Here is a 20,025-nt window from a genome sequence, read left to right as displayed (position 1 = left end):
AAGTTTTCCCTCAAATTTCATACTTTTGGTGTCATTATGATTGGGAAAAGATTCTGTCTTTTCATAAGAAAAAATAATTTTTTTTTTAAATTGGGGACCCTGAGAGCAAGTCTCGGAGAGGGCCTGGGGAGCCTGAAAGGGTTAACCAACCATGGTGACATTACATATCCCTGTCTAAGATCTACTTTTACCGGGAAGTAGTCTAGTTATATTGTACTTTTAATGTCTTCCTGCATATTATTGCATAAAAAATCATAATAAAATCCCCATTAACTCTTTGACTGTTTCGGTCGTTTATATACGTCTTACAAGCCACCATGTTTGACGTATATATACTCAAAAATTCTAGAAGCTTCAAATCAAGCACATGTGAGAGAATGGGTCTGTGTGGTCAGTGTCCACCATATAAAAAAAAGTCATGCAACACCCAGTGCATAATGAGAGAAAAAAACTCCGACCGTGTTTTTGGATTAACACACCAACTTTGAGGTGTATTTTCGTATAGTTTTTATGGTTATATTCTCGTTTTTGTAGCCACATTTGATAGAATGGAAAACATATTATAGAAATAGAGGTGATTTTGATTGGTTGTAATATGAAAAGGACCTGGAAATGGAGCTCAAAGTAGGGGAAATGTTTAATTTTTGCCGATGTTCAAGAGTAAACAAATGATGTCATTGTCTAATAAATGTCCAACTAGCCATTCTAATATGCAGTCATGAATGGGTTGATGTTATATATACAATTATTACAATATTGTAGAAGTCTGCATAACAGTAAATCTTCTATTGTTTGAATAAAAATTCAAAATAGAAAGCAAGTGTAGTATCAGAGGGGCCTGGAGACATGACTGATGAACAAAGAAAATGCTATTTTAGAGCCAGGAATATCTGCATTGTTCATTCGGGACCCTCTTTGGAAATTGTCATATTTTTTAATTTTCGTGAAATTGGCCAAATTGCCAATTTCTGACCACTTTATTGGGTAGTTGAAATCGGTAAATGGGCAGTTTCTTGTACTCAGTTGATAAAACAAATGGAGTTCTAAAGGAATAGTTATGAGTTTGGTCGACTGGAACAATGGAATTAGCTGAAAATAAGGCTCAAATTGGGTAAAATCACCGATTCGTAAATATCGCCAAGGTAGCTAATTTTGCGAGAGTGTAATTCCATAAGTTTTCCATCAAATTTCATACTTTTGGTGACATTACCATCGGGAAAAGATTCTTTATCATTTCATAAGAAAAAAATAATTTTTTTTTCAAATATTTTGCGACACCAAGAGACACCTCAGGATTTAGGGTTTCGACAGTCAAAGGGTTAATTTAAAAATATGAATGAAATATTTATTTTGATTATATAAAAAAAACTATACAAAATGGATATTAGAGGGCCTACACATCTAGGGGCATTGACGTAAATACCCACATTTGCTGTCATGTTAGTTAGACATTGATTTAGCTATTTTGGTATGGAGTATATTTAAACAGTAATTGTAAGTACGTACAGTGGTACCTTGAGTTACGAACTTAATTAGTTCCAGAAGGCTGTTCGAGTGCCGATACCGAATGAGTTTGTTCCCATAAGGAATAATGTAAATTAGATTAGTCCATTTCAGACCCCCAAAAATATACTTACAAAAGCACTTACAAAAATACACTTACATAATTGTTCGAGTTGGGAGTTGTTTGAAACTCGAGGTACCACTGTAGAATAAATATAAAAGACCTCTATATGATGAACTTCGGAAATACTCAGCACAATCCACTGGGTCAGTTGGTATGAAAGCAATAATGGTGTCCCATAGCTCGATCACTAGTGCACTCAGTTCACACACACTGAGGTCTGGAGTTCAAATCCCGGGTACGACTGGAAAAACATTAGGATATAAGTATTTCCACAAAACACCTGCTGTCCATGTTCACCCATCAATATAAAATGGGTACCTGGGTGTTAGTCGACTGGTCAATCAGGTTGTTGCTGCTGGTGGCCCGCTGCCCAACATATCCATCACAGCTTGGTTCATCCAGCACCTGGTGAAATTACTTGTCCAGTTTTTTCTAAGATGTCTACACTTGTTCCAGCAGTGTTTCTGATATCTTCTGGTAAAATGTTGAATAATCTGAATAATCTCGGGCCACGAATGTTGATACAGTGCTCCCTTGTTGTGCCCCACAGCACCCTTGCTTTTCACTGGATTTATTTTGCACTTCCTCCCATCTCTCTCACTCCAGTATGTTGTTATGGCAGTTGCAGATTTGGGACTAGGCCCTCAAGTACCTTCCAAGCATATATTATCAATTCTCTCTCTCTCCTCTGCTCCAGTGAGTACATATTCAAGACTTTAAAGGTGTTCCCAGCAATTTAAAAGCTCTCATGTTCTCTGTATTCTGATATTTCTTTCAACACTTCTGAGGGAGCACTTTGATGATTCTCCTGGCTGTCATGACCTTCATCTTATTGAACTGTTCTCTGAAAGACAGATCAACTCCTCTTGAGTACTGTATACAGTGCTCCTTTTGAGTTGTTCATTCTTTCTATACCTAAGCAGTTGGAACTTACCACCACAGAATGTCATATTGTTCTCCACTGCCCACTGGAAAACACCACTTATATCTTCCTGTAATTTTTCAGTGTCTTCTACTGTAGTGACTTTCATGCTTATTTTAGTGTCATCTGCAAATTATGGTACAAAACTGTAATGGAAGTTTTTATCTATGCTATGAGGATGAGAAACAGCAGAGGTGCAAGGACACTGCCTTGGGGAACTGAGCTTTTTACCTTGCTGGTGCTGGATTTTACTATGTTCACTACTACTTTTTGTGTTCTGTATGTTACGAACCTGAAAATCCATCTGCCTACCTTCCCCATAATGGCTACGGTCCTCATTTTGTGTGCTATCACCCCATTTCCACATCTGTCAAATGCCTTTGCAAAGTCTGTGCAAAGGCATTTGACAAATGCGATAATTACATCGATGATTTACTGTAACAAGTTTGTCAATTATATGCTGGCTAACCTTGTCAGCAACTGTGTGATTAGAGGTCTTAACTCCGAGTGCAACTGCTGTAGCAATTTGGACTCTGCCAGCAAATTCCTCAACTGTTTCACTTTCTCCTCTTTCCAGTTTTCCAATGTACCTGTGGGATAAACAAAATTAGAGACATTTAAGCATACACATTATGTACACTGTGTAATTATATTATTTTAAGATAAGTGAGATAAGAGTCAGGAAGAAACTTGAGTGGAGCACAGATATGTAGACTAGTCAAAGAAAAAGATACAAAAAAAAAAAACAGTAAAATTTTCCATGGCTAACATTTTTCAAAGTAAATCCCTGTGAAGCAATATCTTCTCTAGGTAATACACTGGACCCTCGGTTATCAGCTGTAATCCGTTCCAAAAGTTCGGCCTAAAATCGAAAAGGCTGAAACCTGAAATAATATTTCCTATAAGAATTAATGTAAATCCAATTAATCCGTGTTAGACATCCAAAAAGATTAGTAAAACATATATTTTTTAAAGATCAACTATAGTTTTACATACAGGAAACAATGAGTACATTCATTACTTACCTTAAAATATTTGTAGTCTTAATGTAGGGCAAGAGGTGAGTAGTACTTATTTGTAGGAAGTCAGTGTAGGCAGTGGTAGATGTAAGTACAGTATACATGTAGCTCCCCCTGGGATACACTACACAGCCATATTATTACAACAAAGGTGTTGAGAGGGTTCGTGGAGATATGATGGTTGGAGCTAAACACACTTGTGGATGGTAACACTTATATTAGCAGAGTGTGAAGAGGGGAGCCCAGCCTGCCGTGTGTTGCCTGTACTTACACCTAAGCGTGGAGTGAGGGAGGAGGCTGGGAGTGCAGCGCTCACATGCGGCATCATATGACATCACACAAGCTAGTCACTGAGCCTAGCAAGGGGTCAACTACGTAAAACATATGGATGGTACTAACTATGATACTCAGATAACATACATATACAGGGGATCAGCAACTATGCTGACAAAGGGAGAAGTAATGAATAATTCATGCTGAGAATTGTAAACAAAAGCATATGATGGGAGGTTACAGGAAAGACACCAGACTCACAGTTTTCTCTAACACTGAATCAGAGAAAATATAATGTTTACTCTCCACCCGACTCTCCACTCGATAGCATGTAAACCCTGCATGTGTATACGCTATATGCTATGTAACGTGTTTCTTATATAATTTTGAAGAAAATATCATAGATGGATTAATGAAAATGCCTATACAGTGGAATCCCGAGTTTCGAACATATCGACTATCAAATGCTTCGAGTTTCGACCGCTTTTTTCGAACCAATTTTGTCCCGACTATCAAACCCACCCCATCTTTCGGACCGCCGGGTACCAGACCTGTCCACCTGCCCACTCTGCCCACGTCCTCGCGCAGGCATCGTGAGCCAGTCTGGCTTTGTTGATGCTTGAGTGAATGCTAACCTGCATGCTCATTCAAACATTTCAATATTAATTCATTGTGGTTGGTGCTTGTGGGACTGTGAAATAGGCTACCATGGACCCAAAGAAATTTGCTAGTGGTACCCCTGTGGTAAAGAAAGTGAGAAACACTATAGATGTGAAAAAGGAAATAATACAAAAATATGAGAGTGGTGTGCGACTTGTTGAGCTTGCCAGGATGTACGGGAAACAAGTCAACCATCACTTCTATCCTGGCAAAGAAAGAACAAATTAAGGATGCTGATGTCGCAAAAGGTGTTGATATGCTAACCAAAAATCGACCACAGACAGTCGATCATGTTGAGAAGTTGTTGCTGGTGTGGATCAAGACTAAAGCTATGGTGGGTGATAGTATTTCTGAGACAATTACAGTGGTCCATTGATAATCGTAAGGCTCGATAGTCGTAATTTTCGGAAATCGTAACGATGTTTTCATCAAAACATTGGCTCGCTAATCGTAGATTGACTTGTGAATAATCATTCGTCTGGGACGCGTACTCATGCTCTGAGCCACCCCGGCCTCCCTTCCCAGCCAGTGTGGCATTGTTTACCAGTGAGCGACGGTCCCCTTACTTGCTCATACGAAATATTTCATAATATTCCATTCATTTTAGTGCTTGCAACTACTAAATAAGCTACCATGGCTCCAAAAGAAAGCTCCTAGTGCCAAGCCTTTGGTAAAGAAGGTGAAAAATACGATTGAATTTAAGAAAAACAAACCCCATACAACCATAGCTTCCATCGTGGCCAAGAAAAAGGAAATCAAGGATGCTGTTGTTGCAAAGGGGGTAAATATGCTGACAAAAATGAGATCACCAGTACTCGAAGAGGTTGAGAAGTTATTATTGGTGTGGATAAATGAGAAACAATTAGCAGGAGGCTGCCAGTTTGAACCACAAAGCAGCTGAAAAATATGTGCATGAATTCAAGGAGTACATAGAGGCTGAAGGACTGAAACCTGAACAAGTGTTCATTTGTGACGAAACAGGCCTCTTTTGGAAGAAAATGCCAAAGAGGACCTACATTACTCAGGAGGAAAAGGCACTGCCAGGACACAAGCCTATGAAAGACAGGCTGATGCTCATGTTCTGTGCTAATGCTAGTGGGGATTTCAGAGTGAACCCGTTACTAGTGTACCATTCTGAAAATCCCAGTGTGTTAAAGAAAAACAATGTTATGAAGAGTAAATTGTGTGTGTTTTGGAAATCTAATAGTAAGGCATGGGTCACGAGGGAAATTTTCATCGAGTGGTTCAATGAAGTGTTTGGCCCTAGTGTGAAGAATTACCTCCTGGAAAAGAAATTGGATCTCAAGTGCCTCCTAATAATGGACAATGCACCTGCTCATCCTTCAAACTTGGATGACCTAATTTTCGAGGAGTCTGGGTTCATCACAGTAAAGTTCTTGCCCCCGAATACCACTCCTCTCCTCCAGCCCATGGACAAGCAGGTCATTGCAAACTTTAAAAAACTCTACACGAAAGCAATGTTTCAAAGGTGCTTGAATGTGACCTCAGACACTCACTTGACCCTAAGAGATTTTTGGAGAGAACACTTTAGTATTTCCATTGCATAAGCCTTATAGGTAAGGCTTGGGAGGGAGTGACTACCAGGACTTTGAACTCTGCTTGGAGAAAACTGTGGCCAGATTGTGTCCACAAGAGGGATTTTGAAGGGCTTGGGGCTGACCCTGATGAGCCTATGTCAGTTGTTAAATCTATTGTGGCACTGGGGAGTTCCATGGGGTTGGATAAGAGTTTGGAGGATGTGGAAGAGTTGGTGGAAGACTACAATGAAGAGCTCACCACTGAGGAGCTGCAAGAGCTTCAGCAGGAACAGCAACAGATTGCAGCTCAGAATCTTGCTGCAGAGGAGGAGGAAGAGAGATGGAAGAAGTTGCCTTCTTCAGAAATTAAGGAGATTTTTGAAATGTGGGGTAAGATGGAAAGATTTATGGAGAAACATAACCCTGACAAGGCTGTTGCAAGCCATGTTGGCAACTTGTACAGTGACAAAGTCCTGGGCCATTTTAGGGAAGTGTTAAAGAGATGCCAGAAACAGAGCTCTCTGGACAGTTATTTTGCAAGACAGGACTCCAGTGACTCTCAAGGTGGTCTTAGTGGCATTAACCCTTTGAGAGTCGACAGGCCCTCTCCGAAACTCGTTCTCAGGGTCGGCCAAATTTAAAAAAGAAAAATAATAATTTTCTCTTATGAAAAGATAGAGAATCTTCTCCCGATCATAAGGACACCAAAAGTTTGAAATTTGATGGAAAACTTACGGAATTATGCTCTCGCGAAGTTAGTGGTCTCGGCGATGTTTACGCATCAGCGATTTTGCCCACTTTGAGCCCCATTTTCGACCAATTCCACTGTACTAGTCAACAAAAAACATGAATATTTTGCTAGAACTCCACTTTTTCTATCGAATGGGTGCAAGAAACCACCCATTTATCAAACTCAATTATCCAGTACAGTGTTCAGAATTTAGAAATTTTGCCAATTTCACACAAATTTCAAAAGATGCCAATTTCCGAATAGAGTCCAGAATAAACAAGAAAGACATTCCTGGCACTAAAATGACATTTCCTCTGGTCATTAGTCACGTCTCACGGCCCCTCTTATATTCTTTTGCTTTCCACTTTAAATTTTTATTATCACAAACAATAGAAGATTTACTGTTATGCAGACTACTGCATTAGTGTAAAAAATGATATAAATATTATTGGCGCACTTGTGAAAGAATATAGACTCACCAGTTGACGTGTATTGGACGTTTGGCACGATTTGTTTACTTTTGAAATTTGCTACTTTGAGCTCAATTTCAAGGTACCTTTCATTGTACCTAACTTCACAACAGCAGTAACAAACATTGACTGGCACACTGAGCTAGAAATCTATACAGATATTGACGAATGTTTTAATAATTTTCTAAAAAAGACCCAATACCTCTATAACAAGCACTGCCCTAAAAAATCTAAACAGATGACAGCTAAGAGACTGAACAGTCCCTGGCTAACACCCAGCATTCTCAAATCCATTAATACAAAACACCGATATGAAAAACAGTACAGAATGGGTCACATAACCAGAGACCAAACAAAACATTACTCGTCAATCCTAACCAGCCTGATAAGAAGGGCAAAAAAACTGTATTATGAGAACAGATTATCCAACTTACGAGGTGATATAAAAAAGACCTGGAAGACCCTATCAGAAATTCTGGGAACAAAAAAGATATCGCGAAATAGCGAAATAAAATTAGCAAAATCAAATGAACCCCAACTCCCACCAACAGAAACAGCAAACAGACTCAATGATTTCTTCTCCACTATAGGAAGGACAAAACCTTGCCAATAAAATCCCAAGCTCAGATACCCCACCAAATGACTACCTCACTGGCAACTACCCGAACACACTGTTCCTAGCTCCGACTAACCCATACGAAGTCTCCCTTATTATCAACGCACTAAAAAACAAGGCAGGAGATTTAAATACCTTACCACCCTTTATATACAAAAATGTGTCACAAGTACTATCACCAATCATTGCAACACTCTTTAACAAATCCATTGAATCCTCCACCTTCCCTACAGCTCTCAAAATAGCAAGGGTCACCCCGATCCATAAAGGAGAAGACCAAACAGAGTTGAATAACTATAGGCCAATATCCAATTTACACCCTCTCTCAAAAATCTTCGAAAAATTAATTCATAAACGAATCTACTCCTACCTCATCTCCCAAAACATTCTCAACCCCTGCCAATTTGGATTCAGGCCTAATAAAAATACTAATGATGCTATTATACACATGCTAGAACATATATACACTGCAATAGAGAAAAAAGAAGTCCCACTGGGGATCTTCATTGACTTACGTAAAGCTTTTGATACAGTTGACCATGACTTGCTCCACGTAAAATTGTCACACTATGGTATTAGAGGGCACTCCCTCAACTACCTCAAGTCATACCTCAGCAACAGAAGCCAATATGTGTACGCAAATGGGGCAAGCTCTTCCGCTCAACCAATTACAGTTGGTGTCCCACAGGGAAGTGTCCTTGGCCCTCTTCTCTTTCTCCTATACATAAATGACCTACCAAATGCTTCGCAATTACTCAAACCCACACTTTTTGCAGATGACACTACATACGTCTTCTCTCACCCGAGCCCAGTCACGCTAGCCAATACTGTAAACACCGAATTACAGAAAATATCTACCTGGATGAGGACTAACAAACTTACACTAAACATTGACAAAACCTACTTCATTCAGTTTGGTAACAGAGCTACAGATGTACCTCTTAACATAACGATAAACAGATCACCTATCACAAAGCTAACAGAGGGAAAATTCTTAGGAATCCACCTTGATAATAGACTCAAATTTCATACACATATACAACAAATTTCTAAGAAAATTTCCAAGACTGTAGGCATACTATCGAAGATACGGTACTATGTTCCACAGTCAGCCCTCCTGGCCCTTTATCACTCTCTTATTTACCCCTATCTCACCTATGGAATTTGTGCATGGGGCTCAACAACAATTAACCATCTCAGACCACTAATTACCCAACAAAAGGCTGCAGTTAGAATGATAACAAATTCTCACTACAGGCAGCACACTCCACCAATATTCAAAACACTCAACCTACTCACCATACAAAACATCCATACTTATTACTGCACCTATTACATACATAGAACACTTAACTCTGATATTAACCCTCCCCTCAAACATCTCCTTGCCAACCTCAACAGAACACATGACCATAACACAAGGCACAGATCACTCTTTGATGTTCCTCGTGTCCATCTCATGCTATGCAAAAACTCAATGCACATAAAAGGCCCTAAAATCTGGAATTCATTACCTGTAAATATAAAAGAAACACTACCTGTTTATAAATTCAAGTCTCTTCTCAAAGATCACTTACTCACTCAAAACCAAATAAATACTGAATAACTGAACCTTATAAATTGTATATCCTATATGTTACTCACAATTATATCACACAAATGTTAAACCTAGGACCCAATCTAACTTCGTTATTTTTTTAAATACACTACCTAACAGAATACTCCATTCGACTGAATGTACAGCAATGCATGCAACCATATGACCTGTCTTTGTAATACTCATTTGTGCTTTATAGTTATCTGTTTACAATAATGTTTTATCACTGATTTCATCATTGCTTAGTTAATCTTAAGTTAATTTTAAGCCAGCCCGTAATGCTATGCATATAAGTGGCTTTGGCATGCTGCTCTTACCTGTATTTTTTGTACCTCTGTATGTATGCTAAAATTACTAAATAAATAAATAAATAAATAAAATTGTAAAATCAGTCAAAATCATCTCAATTTCTGTAATATGTCTTCCATTCTATAAAATGAGACCAAGAAAACTAGAATACAACAATAAATACCATACTAAAATACAGTGCAAAGTCGCCGTTTTATTCCAAAAAAAATGGTCAAAGTTTTTTTTTTCTCATTATGCACTGTGTGCTGCAGGATTTTTTTTAGACTGTGCACACTGACCACATAAGACCCATTCTTTCATATGAAGGCCTACCAGCTTTCTCCCACTAGATTTGAGGGCGCTAGAATTTAGGCGTACTAGTACATCAAAAACCCTGGGTCGTACGCCGTACTAGTACGTCTGAAACCCTCAAAGGGTTAAGAAACAGAGAAGAGAAGTAACCCCAGAAAAGCAACTGGTACCTGAGGTGTTGATGGAAGGGGATTCCCCTTCCAAACTGCAAATAATCCAATCTCTTTTCTCCTCCAGTCTTCCATACACTAAGAAGAATCACCAATAAAGGTAAGTGTTATGCTGTTAATGTTTCATTCATTATGTCCCATTGTATTGTTTATGTACTACATCTATATTTCATGGAAAATTTTTTTTTGTTTTAATATTTCTGGGTGTCAGGAACGGATTAATTGTATTTACATTATTTCTTATGGGGAAAATTTATTCGAAAATCGTAAATTTCGATAATAGTGACGATTAATTACGATAAACGAGGGACCACTGTATTTGTGAAAATGCAAGATGGTTGCATGCCGTTCCTGTAAAGAAAACTCCTGGAACCAGTGCTGATAGTGAATTTAAGGCCAGCAGAGGATGGTTTGGCAGATTTAACCCTTAAACTGTCCAAACGTAGATCTACGTTTTTTCAACATTTGAAAGTATGTAAAAAAAGTAGATCTTTTATTTTTTTACATTTGAAAAAGTGTAAAAAAAACTTTGATCTACGTTCTTTTTCTTTTTATATTTGAAAATATGTAAAAAAAAAAAAACATCTACTTTTGGAGCACTACTAGTGTGAACGTAGATCTGCTTGGACAGTTTAAGAGTTAAGAAGCGTAGTGGCATACACAATGTTGAAAGGCATGATGAGGCAGTCAGTTCAGACAAATGGGCAGTTGAAAAATTTGTGAATGATTTTAAGAGGTATGTAAAGACTGAAAAATTCAAACCCCAACAAGTGTTCAATTGTGACGAAACAGGCTTGTTTTGGAAGAAAATGCCAAAGAGGACCTACATTACTCAGGAGGAAAAGGCACTCCCTGGATACAAGCCTATGAAAGACAGGCTAACTCTTTTGTTCTGTGCTAATGCTAGTGGGTATTTAAAATGAAGCCTTTACTGGTGTATCACTCAGAAAATCCCAGTGTGTTTAAGAAAAACAATGTCATTAAGAACAAGTTATGTGTCTTGTGGAAAGCAAATAATAAGACATGGGTCACGAGGCAAATTTTCAAAGAGTGGGTCCATGAAGTGTTTGGCCCCAGTGTGAAAAAATACCTCCTAGAAAATAATTTTCCACTTCAGTGCCTCCTGTTACTGGACAATGCTTCTGCACATCCTCTAAACTTGGTAGACCTACTGTCTAGGGACTACAGTTTCATAACAGTGAAGTTCTTGCTCCTAGCACCACTTCTCTCCTCCAGCCCATGGACTAGCAGGTCATTTCTAACTTCAAAAAACTACACAAGAGCAGTGTTTGAAAAGTGCTTTGAAGTGACCTCAGACACTAAGATGACCCTAAGAGAATTCTGGAGGAATCACTTCAATATCTACACCTGCATAAGCCTTATAGGTAAGGCTTGGGAGGGAGTGACTTCCAGGACTTGGAATTCTGCTTGGAGACAATTGTGGCCACAATGTGTCGTCCAGAGGGATTTTGAAGGGTTTGAGATTGACCCTGACCCTGCCAACCCTCTGCCTGTTGTGGAAAGTATTGTAGCGTTGGGGATTGGGGATGGAGGTGAGTGGCAAAAATTTGGAAGAGTTGGTGGAGGACCACAGGGAAAAGCTAACCATTGAAGATCTTCATCTGGAACAGTATCAGACCACAGCTCAGGAACTTGCTTCAGAGGAGGAGGAAGAGGGAGTGGATGAGGTGCCTTCTTCAAAGATTAAGGAGATTTGTGCCAGGTGGAATGAAATTTTATACAACACTCGTAAAATTAACTTAACACGGGTCCATTTGTGGGTGTGGTATAAATTTCTCCAGCTCAAGCTGCAGCCTTGTTGTGGGTCAGTGGGATAGACCTCCTGCCACCCCCAACACTTCTGCTACCCCTATCCCAGCCTTCATGAATACATATCCAGTTCCACTCTGTCTTAGGACAGAATTGTGTTTTGATCTTTTAATTGCCATATCTTGTATCTGCCAAGCAATCACAGCACCCAGTAGGCATACCAGTGTTGCTGGAAGTGGCAATAAAAGGTACGTATAAGTGCTTAAGTCTTAGAATTAACGAAGAAAATAGAGATACTGTATTAGACAAGAGATAGCTGTATGTCAAATTAATTTTCCTCATTTCATTAATTTTTCCTCATTTCGTTCCTGCACTCTGGAGAGACAAGAAAAAATTCTTGAATATGGCGCTGTTATCAACTGTATGGCTTATTTATCTATCGCAATTCATCTAATATGTCATAATAAACAATATAATTAGCACAGAAACATGATATATACTCTAGAATGAATAAAATAGGCCATAGTATTGTGGCAGAAGCATCAGCCATTTCTGTCACAATTTGACCATAGTATTTTCCCATGTTCTTACTGTAAGAGAAAACGGAGTATTTTTGAGGCTAACTGCAGTAGATCACTAGGACCCATGGTTAGAAAAAAAAAAAATTGGCCAAATTACTGTAAAAAAATGCAGACAAGCACAAGAGAACTGCCCCCACAGGGATGTAAATATGTTTACTGCTTATCAGCTGTGCCAACTAGCAGAAGCAATCTGAATTATTATTACATATGTATTATGCATTATTATTATTAATTTAGGAAACTGAAGCTCTATCATTATTATTATTATTAATTTAGTTAACTGAAGTTCTATCGTTATTATTATTATTTTTTTTTCAACAAGTCGGCCGTCTCCCACCGAGGCAGGGTGACCCAAAAAAAAAAAGAAAGAAAATCCCCAAAAAGAAAATACTTTCATCATCATTCAACACTTTCACCACACTTGCACATTATCACTGTTTTTGCAGAGGTGCTCAGAATACAACAGTTTAGAAGCATACACATATAAAGATACACAACATATCCCTCCAAACTGCCAATATCCCAAACCCCTCCTTTAAAGTGCAGGCATTGTACTTCCCATTTCCAGGACTCAAGTCCGACTATATGAAAATAACCGGTTTCCCTGAATCCCTTCACTAAATATTACCCTGCTCACACTCCAACAGATCGTCAGGTCCCAAGTACCATTCGTCTCCATTCACTCCTATCTAACACGCTCACGCATGCTTGCTGGAAGTTCAAGCCCTTTGCCCACAAAACCTCCTTTACCCCCTCTCTCCAACCCTTTCGAGGACGACCCCTACACCGCCTTCCTTCCCTTATAGATTTATATGCTTTCCATGTCATTCTACTTTGATCCATTCTCTCTAAATGACCAAACCACCTCAACAACCCCTCTTCTGCCCTCTGACTAATACTTTTATTAACTCCACACCTTTTCCTAATTTCCTCACTCTGAATTTTCTGCATAATATTTACATCACACATTGCCCTTAGACAGGACATCTCCACTGCCTCCAACCGTCTCCTCGCTGCTGCATTTACCACCCAAGCTTCACACCCATATAAGAGTGTTGGTACTACTATACTTTCATACATTCCCTTCTTTGCCTCCATAGATAACGTTTTTTGACTCCACATATACCTCAACGCACCACTCGCCTTTTTTCCCTCATCAATTCTATGATTAACCTCATCCTTCATAAATCCATCCGCCGACACGTCAACTCCCAAGTACACGTATCTGAAAACATTCACTTCTTCCAAACTCCTCCTCCCCAATTTGATATCCAATTTTTCTTTATCTAAATCATTTGACACCCTCATCACCTTACTCTTTTCTAAATTCACTTTCAACTTTCTACCTTTACACACATTTCCAAACTCATCCACTAACCTTTGCAATTTTTCTTTAGAATCTCCCATAAGCACAGTATCATCAGCAAAAAGTAACTGTGTCAATTCCCATTTTGAATTTGATTCCCCAAAATTTAATCCCACCCCTCTCCCGAACACCCTAGCATTTACTTCCTTTACAACCCCATCTATAAATATATTAAACAACCATGGTGACATTACATATCCCTGTCTAAGACCTACTTTTACCGGGAAGTAGTCTCCCTCTCTTCTACACACCCTAACCTGAGCCTCACTATCCTCATAAAAAACTCTTTACAGCATTTAATAACTTACCACCTATTCCATATACTTGCAACATCTGCCACATTGCTCCTCTATCCACTCTATCATATGCCTTTTCTAAATCCATAAATGCAATGAAAACTTCCCTACCTTTATCTAAATAGTGTTCACATATATGCTTCAATGTAAACACTTGATCTACACATCCCCTACCCACTCTGAAACCTCCTTGCTCATCCGCAATCCTACATTCTGTCTTACCTCTAATTCTTTCAATTATAACCCTACCGTACACTTTTCCTGGTATACTCAGTAAACTTATTCCTCTGTAATTTTTACAGTCTCTTTTGTCCCCTTTCCCTTTATATAAAGGGACTATTCATGCTCTCTGCCAATCCCTAGGTACCTTCCCCTCTTTCATACATTAATTAAACAAAAGTACCAACCACTCCAACACTATATCCCCCCCTGCTTTTAACATTTCTGTCATGATCCCATCAGTTTCAGCTGCTTTACCCCCTTTCATTTTACGTAATGCCTCACACACCTCCCCCACACTTACATTCTGCTCTTTTTCTCTCCTAAAAGATGGTATACCTCCCTGACCAGTGCTTGAAATTACTGCCTCCGTTTCTTCCTTAACATTTAAAAGTTCCTCAAAATATTCTCGCCATCTACCTAATACCTCCATCTCCCCATCTACTAACTCCCCTACTCTGTTTTTAACTGACAAATCCATACTTTCCCTAGTCTTTCTTAACTTGTTTAACTCGCTCCAAAATTTTTTCTTATTTTCATTAAAATTTCTTGACAGTGCCTCTCCCACTATCATCTGCTCTCCTTTTGCACTCTCTCACCATTCTCTTTACCTTTCTTTTACTCTCCATATACTCTGCTCTTCTTATAACACTTCTGCTTTGTAAAAATCTCTCCTAAGCTAACTTTTTCTCTTTTATCACACCCTTTACTTCATCATTCCACCAATCACTCCTCATTCCTCCTGCACCCACTCTCCTATAACCACAAACTTTTGCCCCACATTCTAATACTGCATTTTTAAAACTATTCCAACCCTCTTCAACCCCTCCACTACTCATCTTTGCACTAGCCCACCTTTCTGCCAATAGTCGCTTATATCTCACCCGAACTTCCTCCTCCCTTAGTTTATACACTTTCACCTCCCTCTTGCTTGTTGTTGCCACCTTCCTCTTTTCCCATCTACCTCTTACTCTAACTGTAGCTAAAACTAAATAATGATCCGATATATCAGTTGCCCCTCTATAAACTTGTACATCCTGGAGCCTACCCACCAACCTTTTATCCACCAATACATAATCTAATAAACTACTTTCATTACGTGCTACATCATACCTTGTATATTTATTTATTCTCTTTTTCATAAAATATGTATTACTTATTACCAAATCTCTTTCTACACATAGCTCAATTAAAGGCTCCCCATTTACCCCTGGCACCCCAAATTTACCTACTACTCCCTCCATAACATTTTTACCCACTTTAGCATTGAAATCCCCAACCACCATTACTCTCACACTTGATTCAAAACTCCCCACGCATTCACTCAACATTTCCCAAAATCTCTCTCTCTCCTCTACACTTGTCTCTTCTCCAGGTGCATACACGCTTATTGTAATCCACTTTTCACATCCAATCTTTATTTTACTCCACATAATCCTTGAATTAATACATTTATAGTCCCTCTTTTCCTGCCATAGCTTATCCTTCAACATTATTGCTACTCCTTCTTTAGCTCTAACTCTATTTGAAACCCCTGACCTAATTCCATTTATTCCTCTCCACTGAAACTCTCCCACCCCCTACAGCTTTGTTTCACTTAAATGACGAAAAGTACCTTGAAATTGGGCTCACAGTAACGAAAATGTTCTATTCTTTAGCGAAGCTCAAGAGTGTTTAAACAAATGACGTCACCGTCCAATATCTGTCCACCTGCCAGTCCAAATTCCAATACGGAGTCAAGAATGGGTTGACATTATTTATACAATTATTACAATAATGCAGAAGTCTGCATAACAGTAAATCTTCTATTTTTTTGTGTGAATAAAAATTCCAAATGGTAAGCAAGAGTAATATAAGAGGGGCCTGTAGCCATGACTAATGAACAGAGAAAATGTTACTTTAGTGTCAGGAATGTCTGCATTGTTTATTCTGGACCCTATTTTGAAATTGGCATCTGTTAAAATTTGTGTGAAATTGGCCAAATTGCCAATTTCTGACCACTATACAGTGGACCCCCGCATAACGATCACCTCCGAATGCGACCAATTATGTAAGTGTATTTATGTAAGTGCGTTTGTACGTGTATGTTTGGGGGTCTGAAATGGACTAATCTACTTCACAATATTCCTTATGGGAACAAATTCGGTCAGTACTGGCACCTGAACATACTTCTGGAGTGAAAAAATATCGTTAACAGGGGGTCCACTGTATTGCGTAGTTGAAATAAGTGAATGGGTGGTTTCTTGTACTCAGTCGACAGACTAGAAGTAAATAAGTTTATTCAGGTATACACAAATACAGTTACAAAGATTATCATACATAGCAGCGTATGTATAGAGAACCTGGGATAACCCAAAAAAGTGAGACAAAGTGACTTATTTCCAGTACCTGGCTTGGGCTTGCCATATATGATTTTTCGTAAATATTTTGTTCTCTCAGTTGTTTGCTGGGCTGTCTTATTGAAACTTGGTCAATGTATGATGGAAAGATGCTTCTTAATGTAAAACAAAAATAAAAAAGACGGACAATAAATTATGGAATTCACTTCTCAGCCATTAGCCGCCTCTTTGCGGAATATTTTCACATGGTTTTTATGGTTGTATTCTCATTTTTTTAGTCTCATTTGATAGAATGGAAGATATATTACAGAAATAGACATGATTTTGATTGCTTTCATGATGAAAAGTACCTTGAAATTGAGCTCAAAGTAGCGGAAATGTTCGATTTTTGCCGATGTTCAATGAACTTGTGTAAGTCAAGTTGGTTCATTTTATTAAGTGTATTCTAACCTAACCACTCTGTAATCCGGCAAACTCTGAAATCCGGGACACTACAGGTCCCAATGATGCTGGATTTGTGATGGAGGACCTGTATATACTCTAGAATGAGTAAAATTTGCCATAATGTATGAGAGGAGTTAATGGTGTAAGTGTTATTGTTGGGTTTAAGGGCCGCCACTGAGAGAAGCTGTGTTGGTAGCGGTGGAGGATTTTGCCAGCACCACCATCACACTTAAACAATGTATGTAATTTATAAATAAGAAATATTTACATTTTAATTTATAAATAAGAAATATTTACATTTTAATTTATAAATAAGTAAGTTTATTCAGGTATACACAAATACAGTTACGTAGATTATCATATATAGCAGCATGTGTAAAGTATCTAGGATAACCCAAAAAAGCCAGAGTAACTTACGTATTTCCATTGGAGCCCTTTTATATTTACACTTAATATATTTACTTTCATGCTTACACTTTTATATTTACACTTACCTTGGAGATGCTAGTTTAATTAGTTAGTCTGATGGAGGAGATGCTGGCAGAGGTTTAGGGTAGTGGAAGATAGCAGGCAGGCGTATGTTCAGCGGATGTACACACATCCTGCAACATTGTAGTTACTTTCCTGTCTTTTTCTATCGCTTACTTCTTTAACTTACTTGCTACACTGTTAATTCTACGCTGGCTGGCACTATAACCTTTATCGATACCTGCTGCTTTAGCATTGTACATATCGTAGAATCACTGAATCACTGCAGAAGGCATATTCTCCCCTCTCTCTTCCTCCTCCACTTTGGTACACTTTGCTATGAGTTTTTTCTTGAATTTTATTGTTTCTTTCCTTCTTTATCACAGGGCTGGCACTAGAAACTTTCTTTGGGCCCATGGTGGCTTATTTAGCGGTTACAAGCACTAAAGACACTGGAATAATACAAAATATATCACAGGTACACATGGAATGGACCGAAACGGCTTGTAAACACTGGCTGTACATGGAGTCTTGGAGTGGCTGGGCCTGCTCAGGCCGCCCTCCGGCCTCATGGACAAGCTCAGGACAAACGTCGTAAAATGAGTTTTTCGACGTTGGTAGAGCCATTTTTTTTACGCCAAAGAGCGCCGTTAGACGAATTTGCCATTACTTAATGCCGCCGTTAGTTGAGGGTCCACTGAACAGTAGACCCTCAACCAATGATATTAATCTGTTCCAGAGAGCTTATCGTTAGACGAAATTATCGTTAGTCGAATTATTTTCCCCATAAGAATAATGGAAATCCAATTAATCCGTTCCAGACAGCCAAAAGTATTAAAAAAAAACTATTTTTTTTTTCATGAAATATACATTTCCCTACAGAGAAAACAATGAGACATGCACAATAAATACATAAATGTTAAAATGACAGTTACCTTTATTGAAGAGTATTGACGAATGATGAGACACTGTTTTTCTTGAACACACTAGGATTTTCAGAGCAATACTTCAGTTTGGAAACAGAGTTACAGATGTCCCTCTTAACATAATGATAAATGGATCACCTATCACAAAGCTCACAGAGGGAAAATTCTTAGGAATCCACCTTGATAATAGACTCAAATTTCAAACACATGTACAACAAATTTCCAAGACCGTAGGCATACTATCGAAGATACGGTACTATGTTCCACAGTCAGCCCTCCTGGCCCTATATCACTCACTTATTTACCCCTATCTCACCTATGGAATTTGTGCATGGGGCTCAACAACAATAAACCATCTCAGATCCTTAATTACACAACAAAAGGCTGCAGTCAGAATGATAACAAATTCCCACTACAGGCAGCACACTCCACCAATATTCAAAACTCGAAACCTACTCACAGTACAAAACATCCATACTTATTACTGTACCTACTACATACATAGAACACTTAACTTGGATATAAACCCTCCCCTCTAACGTCTCCTTACCAACCTCAACAGAACACATGTCCATAACACAAGGCACAGATCACTCTTTGATGTTCCTTGTGTCCATCTCACACTATGCAAAAACTCAATGCACAAAAAAGGCCCAAAAATCTGGAATTTATTACCTGTGAATAAAAAAGAAACTGTTTATAAATTCTAGTCTCTTCTTAAAAATCACTTACTCACCCACAAATAAATAAATACTGAATAATTGTATCTCATAAATGTTTAACCTGTGACCCTATCAAACTTTTTTTTTTAATTACATTACCTAACAGAATACTCCATTCTACTGAATGCACAGCAACTCAGCAAATGACCATATGACCTGTCTTTGAAATACTCATTTGTGCTTAATTGTTATTTGTTTACTATATTTTTTTTTTTTTTCAACAAGTTGGTCGTCTCCCACCGAGGCTGGGTGACCCAAAAAAAAAGAAAGAAAATCCCCAAAAAGAAAATACTTTCATCATCATTCAACACTTTCACCACACTCACACATTATCACTGCTTTTGCAGAGGTGCTCAGAATACAACAGTTTAGAAGCATATACGTATAAAGATACACAACATACCCCTCCAAACTGCCAATATCCCAAACCCCTCCTTTAAAGTGCAGGCATTGTACTTCCCATTTCCAGGACTCAAGTCCGACTATATGAAAATAACCGGTTTCCCTGAATCCCTTCACTAAATATTACCCTGCTCACACTCCAACAGATCGTCAGGTCCCAAGTATCATTCGTCTCCATTCACTCCTATCTAACACGCTCATGCACGCTTGCTGGAAGTCCAAGCCCCTCGCCCACAAAACCTCCTTTACCCCCTCTTTCCAACCCTTTCG

The 20,025-nt window shown here is 38.6% G+C and overlaps 1 protein-coding gene across 1 annotated transcript in view; it reads right to left on the bottom strand.

Moving 5' to 3' along the window:
* Positions 1–20,025, bottom strand: part of LOC128703846 (lipid droplet-regulating VLDL assembly factor AUP1) — a 168,237-nt gene that overhangs the window by 21,778 nt on the left and 126,434 nt on the right. Inside the window, exon 6 of the mRNA XM_053798687.2 lies at positions 3,019–3,139. Coding sequence (XP_053654662.2) covers positions 3,019–3,139 — 121 coding nt within the window. The remainder of the gene's footprint in view (positions 1–3,018; positions 3,140–20,025) is intronic.

Source organism: Cherax quadricarinatus, chromosome 87 (genome assembly GCF_038502225.1).
Source record: "Cherax quadricarinatus isolate ZL_2023a chromosome 87, ASM3850222v1, whole genome shotgun sequence".
NCBI lineage: Eukaryota > Metazoa > Arthropoda > Malacostraca > Decapoda > Parastacidae > Cherax > Cherax quadricarinatus.
The sequence above is the reverse complement of the archived record's forward strand: the minus strand, read 5'-3'. Positions and strand labels throughout refer to the sequence as shown.